The sequence below is a fragment of the Cucumis sativus genome, chromosome 6 (genome assembly GCF_000004075.3).
Source record: "Cucumis sativus cultivar 9930 chromosome 6, Cucumber_9930_V3, whole genome shotgun sequence".
NCBI classification, from domain to species: domain Eukaryota; kingdom Viridiplantae; phylum Streptophyta; class Magnoliopsida; order Cucurbitales; family Cucurbitaceae; genus Cucumis; species Cucumis sativus.
Window position 1 is genome coordinate 9,375,723 of NC_026660.2, and position 11,076 is coordinate 9,386,798.

Consider the following 11,076-nt stretch of genomic DNA (forward strand, 5'->3'; position numbering starts at 1 on the left):
CAAACGTTTTATTACGGTTTCTCTCCATAACTACAAACGTTTACAAAATTAATTTCTCATTGTTCTATTTATTTTTTGCATTAGAGATTTTATTGGGATGGTATTTTATTCAATTATATATTTTTCTCCAAATCAATTTTGTAGTACAATTAGAGATAGAGGGATTTGAACCATAAACCTCGTGGTTTTGACATCGAACTATGCTTTGTTTGGCCACAATTCACATCTTATTGTTATATTTTACTCATTATTTGTGTGTTTGTTTTCCTAAATCTCTTAAAAATTTATAGTTAAATAAATGCGAAATGCAAAAAGTTTAACCTTAAAGTAGAAATACATGTCAATGTGATATGTGATGGTGTTAAATACTTTTACATTTTAGTCTATATAGTTTTTGTCACACCTTGTTCCAAACTACTTAACACAACTTAAATAAAACTTAACTAAAAACCACACAACGGAAATTAAATCAGTAATTAAACTTCTCTTATTAATTCCAATCCAATAGTTTCTACAACAGAATAAGACATGATACAAATTTTCTCAGCAATAATTAAACAAAGAAATGTTGAAAGTCTTCAACCTTCAACGATCGTTTAGGTTCCCAGTTTGATCTTGTAGCTCCTTGACTAATCGCTTACCCTTTCAAACACGATTGCTTAGCTACCTAAACGATCACTTACCTCCAATCGCTTACCTGTTTACCCAATCACTTATCTTTCTAAATGATCACTTAGCTTATATAACCTGGGGAGGAAAAATTTTAAATGTAAGTCAAAAGACTTAGTGAGTGTTGCTTTTTAAAATCATTTGGGAATACAATTTATAAATCATTTTCATTTAACATAGGCTCACTGCCTAAATTCAATAACATATTTCAAACCATAAATACACATTAGTTTCATTTATTCCTTTCATCAAGACATGAACCATTATCGTGCATGGATTATTGTGATAGTCTTTTCATCAACAACATCTTGAGAATTTTCTGGTTCATTCCTTGTTACTAAGGCTTCCTGGCGCAATACACATCTTTAATGCATTGTCCCACCTCATTCCACCATACAACATGCCTTCTCTACATGGCTGCCTTTACTCAATATGTGCACATATCTGCTAGCTCATTGATAGGACAATGAATAATGGTTTAAACACAATTTTACATTCATTTGAAACACATAAAACATAATATAAGCTTTCGTTCGAAATCTCTTTGCTAACATTCATATGTATGAAATATCAATACAAATCAGTATAAGATTATAAGAAAACTTTTAAGATTTGTAAAACATTTTGGAAAATCACTCACAATACTAAGTTTTCCTTCTTTGTTCAAAACTCTTATCCAGTCTTCTTCTTACTTATCAACCTTGAGCTCTTCTATTTGTAAAATCTCATAATCATCCTCTTTTTATTTTGTCTTTTTTCCTCATTTATATTAACCCTAAGTTAGATTAGCCATTCTTTAAACTTCTATAATTTCACCAGCTTCTGTTTAACTAAATTAAGATATTAAAGATCTGAATATCTAAGTTTCTTAGTGACTTTTTTAATTATGAAGTTTCATAGTATTTATTTACTTTATCGAGCATACAACGCCTAAAGAACAATGTAGGATCGACACAGAAAGATCAAGAGAATTTCAGGTGTGCCCTTTCAGGTTGTCCTCGTTTCAGCCTGAGAGGGACATGTTAGCTCTACCTAACACTTCCAACATACTAATACTTCATACATGCTTAGTTAAATTAAAAACTACCTAAAACTACCCACAACAGATTAGAAACTGATTTTGACATAAAAACTAGGCTAATAACTACAAGATAACCATAAAATAAATCCAACATTTTTAATTAAATATCTAACATTTTCAAACATTTAATTGAAATTAAATAGAAACTCAAATTCAATTTTAAATTAAATATCAAATTCAATCGCAAATTCTAAAAACATATATATTACACGTACATTATATAATATCAATTTACACATACAACATCAAATTTACACATACAAACTCATATAATTTTTACATAAATTACTCATACATAAATTTATACATACAATTTGAAATTCAAGTAACACATAATATCAATACACACAACTCTCGATGTATCAACTATCATATACAATATGCATCAACTATCAAGAGCTTTGTGATTTCGATCTCTCAATCTTCATTGTACTAAGAAAAACTTAAGGTGTTACTAAATTAACAAATTAGGGATCTGAATCTCTAAATTTCTTAGAATACTTTTTAATTGTGAAGTTTCATAGTATTTATTTACTTTAACAAGCATACAACACTTAAAGAACAATATAGGATCGACACAAAAAGATCAAGAGCATTTCAGGTGCCCTTTTAGTCTATCCCCATTTTAGTCTAAGAGGGACAGGTCATTGGCCGGAGCTAGAGTCTGTCCATTGTTTTTTCATATTTAGAGGCAAGGAAGAAAAGAAACCCTCAAGGGGTAAACAAGGAAACTTAAGAAAGGCTCTACCTCTATCTCCTTCTTAGTCTTTACTCTGACCTTAAGCTTTCTTTCTTGTAGGCTAGGTTCAAACTTACTATTAGCATAGCCCCTAGGGAGTCGTTCCACAAAGTTTATACTCTTTCTAAGAGAATTAACAAATCCTTTAGACGAATCTGGCTCCTGGCCTGATTTCTCTTGTTCATCCCACATCTTTATGAAAAATACAGTCTCGTAGGTCAAGCTTCTGCAAAATGGTGTACAGTTAATTGAAAGAAAATAAAACAACAAACTAGGATGAATAAGGAGATAAGTTTCAGAGTATGAATGCAAAGATGCATTTTCGCGAGATGACTTTCAAACTATTTTACCAAATAGGAAATAAGTTTCAGTGTGTGAATACAAAGATGATCTTTCATGAGATGACTTTCAAAAAAAATTTACCATATAAGTTTAAGTTTTTTTGCAACCTTAAATTTCAAGAAAAGTGAGTTTGAAGTAAAGATTAAAAGAGATAAGTTTGAATGGTTTTAAAAAAAATGATATATGAGAATTAACATTGCAAATAGATGAATGTAAAATCCATATTATTTAATATATTAATTTTTTGCTTTTAATTAATTAAATAAGAAAGAGGATCTATGAATATTTAGTATGATTTTGTTTAATGTACAATTAGCCTCGATCTTATTTTTACATGTCACTATGAACAAGAGTAGCTAAACTTGAGCCAAAGTTACACGCTCCCAATACCATACCATTATGTTATGGTGTTTGACTTTCAATTTTTCTTTACTTTTATCAATATCTATCAAGTACTTTTAAAGATACGGTCTTATTATCCGAGTTCCTTATTTTGTTGGGAGGTTTGTAGAAATTCAGTCCTTTTCAAATTTTGTTGATTTGGTGTTTCGTTAGATCCTACCCGCGTTTACAAACGTGCAAGTGTCTTCCCACACATATATATGACCTATAGGATCTGTGAAGGGTGTGACTTGTGTGTACTGAAGATTGTTTTTTAGAAAAAAAATCACAAAATGAGAATAAATTGAGATGATTCCATGTTTAGAAAAGGTGTTGCCGACGAAGCGAAGGGACACTTTTCCACGTATGATTAGCAACCAATAAATACATGAAACGTTTGTAGTCAGAAAAATAATGACACAAAACCATACGACTCTCTTTGTCAACATTGGATTGGATGGACCTCACCTTTTCTTTTCATTTTACTTTTTTCATTCTTTTTCTTTTTAATTTTTCCTTTCCATTCATATTCCATTTTATTTTTCCTAATCACATTTCATTATTACTTAAAATATTACCATTTTTTTCTAACAAAAAAAAAAAATGTAGATTGTATTCTCTAACATTAAATTATGCACAAGTGTAGGAGTGATGAGATCATAAATTTAATCCCTCAAAGGTCACCTATTTATGACTCCAAGCTCCGGAGGGGTATTAGAAGAACGTAATTGGAAAGAAGAAAAAATGGAGAGTCGTTATTGGGATGTGAAAAGGGAAGTTCCCTTTTAGAGAGGAGGGGCCAAAGGGATGGGTAGGTCAGTGTGTTGTGTGTACACTTAAGTCAACAAACAATTTAAGTTTGGAAATTACTTTTCAACAAATTGCTCTTTCAGTTATCATACTCTACAAATGACAGACAAGTCAAAAGTGGTTTGTTATTTATTATTTTTTGAGAAAAGATTTTTTTATTAATTCAAAAGGATTTTCTATAAGATGTTGACCGATTGAAAGTTATTTTAAATAATAAAATTTTAAAAAGATAAATATGTATATGTGATACAAATAAATATAAATGGTGGTGTAAATATTTTTGTTTATTTTTTATATTTAAAAACAACTTTTCTTTTACTTTAAATTGAATTATATAAAAAAAATAAACCCAAAATTTGTTGTTTGTATTTAAAATACCCATGAACTTGGATCGCCACGTCGGTTGTAGTCAAAGCCAACCAACACGTCAGAGTTTTTGTTAAAGAATTTCTTCATCAATGGTTGTTTTTTAAATATTTATTATAGTCGAATATAATATTGAAACTCACTTTTTAAACAAAAGGTTAAGTTTAAGAGCATCTTTTTCAAATATAGTTTAGCCATCTAATTATGATCCACAAAAGTTTCCATTGTTACATTTTAATCTTCCAATTAATATAAAAGATTACTTTAACAATTCACAATTCCATTTATTAGAGCTAATTTCAACCAAAGGAACACAACCCTCAGAAATTCTATGAATAACAAGTACTTTGGTCAATTAAGAAACTATTGGAGCTTTCTATTCTACTTTTACAACCAAAACCATACTTGTAACCTTAATTTCAACCAACTAAATAGCTTTCTTTTCCTTTTTTTTCTGCAGTACAAATGAGGCCACGAACCTCTTGATCCTCAGTGCACACTAATAGTAGTTACACTCGTTTTGGCAACTAAATAGCATACATACTGCAAGACAAACAAAGAAGCAGGTTAAAAAAGACCTATCATTTGCTGTGCCTTGCTTTTCTGAGTGTTTTAATCATTCCTCTAGCGATCTTCCAGAACCAAAAAACGTTCATCGTAGCCAACATAGGAGGCACCGCCAACAAGCTATAAAACCCCAAAGGATACACAGTTTTCACCTGAAACATATCAAATACAAGAATTCAGCAACAATTAATTCTATATGGAAAGAAGCTTTACAACCACTTACAAGTGTTTTTCTCTATGACAGGGATTGGTGTTTGGGGTTTACTTTTGGAAGAAGGCACTTTTTTGTTATTCCTAATGGCTTTTGGAGGAAGCTCCAGTTAAGGGTGAGATTAGAATGAAGGTTGAAAAATGTGCTTTTGAGTAAAAAAGAAAAAGTACTTAGCAAAATAATTTTAGATGAATCACTCGTGGACATTTTAGGTAATTAGGAGTGGAATTGTGAAATGCAAAGAATTATGAGGTTTCGGAAGTTGTGAACTCGGGTGTTTAGGGTTAATAAGATATAAAATTAATGAATTTAAGATTTGGGTGCACACTAGTTGTACCAAAAGAGGAGCAGAGTGGAACCTTTAATCAAGACAAAACCAACGTTTCAAACTACCTTTTAGTTGTTGTTCGAAGAAATGGAATGAAATCAACATTACTGGGAATTTGAGTAGTATTGGGATGCATGGGTAATTAGGGACGAAATTAAAATGAAATCATGAAGCAGGAAAACAATAAAAACAATGAAAAAGAGAGTTGAGTTGAAAACTTGCAAGCACGAGATAAGTTTGGTATTACAAATAGGTCCAAAACGCCCAATCTAAACTCATTCCTTTATGATTCTCTAAACAGACCCTAGTGTTGTGAACTCAATAAGGCACAAACTTGATGGCTTTCAACCATATGACCCATTAATTTATTGTGCTAAACAAGGAGTGGAATTCACAACTCAACTCATCCCAACTTTTCATCAAGAATAAAGCACTTGAGAGGCTTCAAACTCACTTTTAACAATCAAATCAAATGCGGTAAACATTCCAAAAAGTGCTTTGAATAAGCTAAAAAAGTTTTATAGGGTCCATAAGTCAACTCGAATTCACCCTTGTGGGGAAGGAGTTATCCAGGCTAGCCGATACTTCCCACCTACCCAAATCCAACAAAACATAGTATTTTTTTTTTTTTTTTTTTTTTTTTTTATGAATCCCACTCGAACCATATATTTCATTACCTACCCCCACTCCAACTAAAAATAGTAATTTTCTTCCTTTCTAACAAGTAATCCCACTCAGCCCACCAATTATCTGACACACAAGAACCAAAAGCTACGGAAGAAAAATTTTGGGGTATCTCATTCACCGTGATTAAAAGCAACCACTTGAAAATAGTCTATAGGCTATTGGCCTAAAAAGTTCTCAAACTAGGAAGCTCTTTTCTTTTCCCTCTTTCCATTTTTCTCCCCATAATTAATATGCTTTTAGATTTTAGTCATAGTCTAAGACAGCCGTTCAAATAGTCAGTATCAACTTGGAACAGATTTTTCCTTCTTATTTTCAGTAACAAAAACTTATCATAAAAATGAAGAGGTTTGGTCTTAGCCTAAACTACATCTCTATCATGATTTCAATGCATAAAGCATGAAACTAAGCTTGTAAATGGATAATTTCTAGCATCATACTTCAAGATAATTGTACTTGGATCATCTCTAGCATGATAACATCATATTTCTTCATTTTTTAATTATACATCTCTATCATGGTTTGAATACTTAAAGCATGAAGCTAAGCTTGTAAATCGATCATCTATAGCATGATAGTATCATATTTCTACATATTTTAATTATGTTTGATTATTTTCACAGTTCGCAATAGCTGTTATTAACAATAAGCAAACTATTCAAGACTTGGTTTGCAAAGGGAGATGTTGATCTCACCTGGTCAAAATGTTTAAACATGTGACTGAAAAAATATATAAATAAGAGAATCCTGGCAACCTGCAGAAACAAAACTCATGTCAGTTTCGAAGAAGAAAATAGAACCGAAATAGATAAAATATGATTACCCCTAATTAGGTACTCAATACATGAGTAAAGTAACTTCTTTTAATAGCTAAAAAACAAATTAAATAAAAATTTTAAGATGCCAATGAACACAGACTAAGCTCAATTACATGAATTCACATATACATTATTTTCTATGGATTCGGGAACATTGTTTACACTAAAAAGAAACAAGAATTCAAATTATGGACATTACCAACCACCCGAGAAACAGTGCAATTCCATTAATGACGTAGAGGTTTGAGTTTTTCTGGCCAGCATTGTCCAAGTACCTGATGAAGTAAGGAAAAGCAAGGAGCAAATGTTCAAAACTAAATACGTTATTGCTCTGAGCATAAATTTGCTTTTCTCATTAGAAATAGAGTATAGAGTAAACGTAACTCACAGCTTACCATCTAAGATTTACAAACGGAGTTGTGCTTTCTGTGAAAAGAACCATTAGTATATAAACCTGTCCTTGGCCACTTAGGAGGGATTGAATGATTGAGAACAGTGATAAAACATGATGCACAACCTAATTGATAATTAGGAAAGTTAGGAAAGTCAGTTATCAGCTTTCACATAGTATTGAAGTACACAGGTCTACACTCTACAAACTTCAGTTCTTTTTTTTTCACCACGAGAAATTATGTTTATCGGGACACTTGAAAACTAAAAGAAAATACTCAAAAATATCTTATGGATTGATTATATCATCAGTCTAACAAGTCACCCGCATAATGAGCTTTTCTACATGTGGTTTGGGCAATCATTTAGATATATAAAGCACATACTGTACAGGCCTGACTGCTCTATTGCTCAAATCAATTTCTCTCCGCAATAAATGCACAAAATTAGTCTCGACTTTCAGTCAAGAACATTTTAAATCTGTAAAACTGACAGCAAGGAGGAGGAAAAAAATTATTTTAAGCTTATAGTTATAGTTATAGTCCTATTAGAGGAAGACGAACTCAGTGTCTATTGAGGTTCCTGTGTACTTTATAAAGAAGAAAACAAAGCAGATGTTAATAACATTTTCCCATTACAAAGAAGATATATTTCTAGAACTCTAGGACAACATTTTGCCTATATAATAAATCCTGTTTCAGTAAGGTCGTCATAAAAAAGATATATTAAAAAGTGAAACATAAACCACGACATACAATATCAAATGAATATATCAATATTACGGGCGGGGGAGGGGGGAATGAATCTTGCTCCATACTTACATACTCAAAACCACCTAAAGCCGGGAAAACCCAGAGAACCATTGCCAAATCTGATAGAAAATAGCCAATGGAAAACTGCAAAAAGCACCAACAGGAAAAGATAAAATGAAGTTAATGAATCAAAATAGACAAAGTAGCAATAAAATATCTAACTGCTCTTTGTGCATGGAGGATAGAGTAACAATTAAAAATAATAAAAAATACTTTTCATGGAACAAATCAATTGCAGCCACTAAGGGCCTTGAGGAAGAGAAAATGACAATAATGGAAAATGTTCTAACATGAAAAGGAAAAAAAAAACCAAAAGAACAAAAATTAAGATTTAAGATTGAACACACAGCCGGAGAGTTAGTAAAAACAGAAGGTAAAGAACAAAATGGCATCTATGTTATTACTGCCACAACACTTGGTTGACTGAAAGAGCATCAACAAATTTAGAGTCTCCTAGAAAACTAATGTTCACTGAACTGACCAAATTTCTAACTATCTAAACCAATATAGAGCATAATTTAAATGTACCAGTGATTCCATTCAACTAAATTAAGGCAGGGTAAAGTGTTTGATAACGTAGAAGCTCGTGTTATTTCTTGTCCCAGCTTTTTATAAATCTGCGTTGCAACTCCCTTATGAGTAATATACGTGTTTGAGTACAAAATGTTAAATATACTTTTCAACCAAATAACAGAAGAACAATAAAAGTTAATGCAAGTAGATGGATGTGAATAATACTCAATGTGAAAAGTCCAACCATGAATCTCTATATCAAATAATGACTTGGTGATAAAACTGTAGTTTAGGTTAACTCATAAGACTAACATCCTCAATTTAATGGCCAGAAGTAAACTGAATAAAATAATAAGTAGAACGGTTTGTAACAAAAAAAAAAGATCATACTAGCATAAATATATTGACACGTACATTTATATTAATGACATAAAATGTACACACAAAAACTATCAAATTTTGTAGCCCAATCAACTCCTAAAACAGCTTAGGGGCAAGTATATTGTAATGTCAAGTGTCAACAAACAAAAGAAGCAAAGTCAAGAAACAATTATAACCAAATTTCACACGAGGAGAAGCTTTCATGACCTTTCTACTCAACTTACCCCCAATGTCATATCAGATAAAGAGGATGTTCGTCTAATAAGAAGCTCATTACTGGAACTTGGATCAAAAGTACTTGAAAACAGAACAAGGTAAAGAGAAGAAGATGCTGCAACAAGTGCGTGGAATGTTGAAAATCCCCTACAATAGGATAATAATTAATCTTCTTACATTCACATAGCAGATGTATTACTAATAAATAAGCTCAGTATTAAATGAAATAAGAGATTACAAGCATTTTACCTATTGTTCCATTCAACCTTTCCAAAATTGCTTAATTTGACATATGCTTTAAAGCTCTGGAGGCTAATGATGCCGGTTAACGTGTAAACCTTCAAGAAAGAAACAGAGAAGGTTTTTAACATTCAATCTTCTTTTTCACTCGTGTGCACAGAACACAACACAAGTCCTGTAGTTGAGGCCTTCAGGGTCCATCTAACAATGCTTCCATTTCCTAGTTCTAGTCTCTTCCTTGGTAACCATTTTTAACTTTTTTTTCTCTATTTTCTACTTTGAAAAAAGAAATAGTCTGTTCGATGTAGCTCTATGGATAAGATGCCTCGAAGAAAAATAAATAAATAAAATGTGTTTGACAACCACTCTTCTTTCTGCTTTTCTGGTTAACGCTTTTATAAAACTGAAGCTCCCCTTGAAAATTATTTAAATAAACTTAAGATGCCTTTTCTACTCGTCCTATAGTGAATAAACAATTTATGTGCACAGGCAATCAAAAGAGTAATTTCATTAACAATTTGAAAACGTGGCACTGGTAACCCACGAATACCAAAAGGAGAAAAATAATTCTCTTCCTATCATTAAAATACTAACAGACGTGCATATGAGAGCATCATGTATTAAAATTCACGTATTCACACAAGACGCCACCACTAATAAACATATATAAATATATGAACATTGAAACGAGACAACAATTGGTAACTGAATCAATTACCAGCTTCTAAAAGAATTAGCAGAAATTAGGTTTAGAAAAAGAGCGTAATAAACCGGGGGCAAAAATGCAGTTCGACAGGTGAAATGCTGCTACATGTGAAGGTTAATAAGAATTATACATCAATGAAGAGACACGACAGTGAAGGAAATCATAGATTACAGATAGTCATTCCCCTACTCTACTTTAAACAAAAAAAAAACAACAATACGAACCAGTACTCAACACTTACAATCTTGCAGAAAACAAAGCCAGAAAAGACCGAAGCCAGCCATAGAAGTTCCTTGCTCGGACCGGAAGTGTCTGAGATAGTCATGTACACAAGAGCCAGAAGCAAATGCGCAATTCCCAAAAACTGTACAAAAGGAAAACCAAATCACTATTGAGTAGTCCATTCACCAGAGTCAAAGCAAAAGCAGTATAAAGCCCTAGAATCACGTGTAGAACGAGTTAATGCCGCCAATGCATTAACTCGTAGATGATGAACATAGACATACTTATTCCGAAAAAAGTCGGTGTAGGCTTAGAAAGCCACTCGCACTAGCGGGCCATGGGCATCAAAGTAGTTCGGCTAGATACACTGGATTGAAATTTGAGTTGAAAAGTAGGAACGACAGGCGGAATAAATAGAAGAAGAAAAAAGGTATGGTTCACAAACAGGCGCCGGTGAAGGACCAAAAGAGGGAAGATGGAAGAGAATCAGCAGTATAATAAGAGGAAGGAAGAGAGAATTTGGAAGGTACAGCAACAAGTGGAGGACTGAAAACGAAGAAGAGCTTCGAGATTTGACTTGGACTAATATGGAATTGGATT

The 11,076-nt window shown here is 32.2% G+C and overlaps 1 protein-coding gene across 1 annotated transcript; it reads right to left on the reverse strand.

The window, feature by feature from the left end:
* Positions 1 to 4,647: 4,647 nt before the first annotated feature.
* LOC101219798 (TLC domain-containing protein 4-B) lies at positions 4,648 to 11,076 on the reverse strand. Its single transcript, XM_004139875.3, has 9 exons — positions 10,761 to 11,076; positions 10,496 to 10,618; positions 9,558 to 9,646; positions 9,317 to 9,455; positions 8,208 to 8,282; positions 7,392 to 7,513; positions 7,196 to 7,271; positions 6,874 to 6,933; positions 4,648 to 5,107 (listed from the first exon to the last, which is right to left on the reverse strand). Exons 2-9 carry the CDS (start codon positions 10,577 to 10,579, stop codon positions 4,970 to 4,972), a joined length of 783 nt encoding a protein of 260 aa, XP_004139923.1. The 5' UTR covers positions 10,580 to 10,618; positions 10,761 to 11,076; the 3' UTR covers positions 4,648 to 4,969.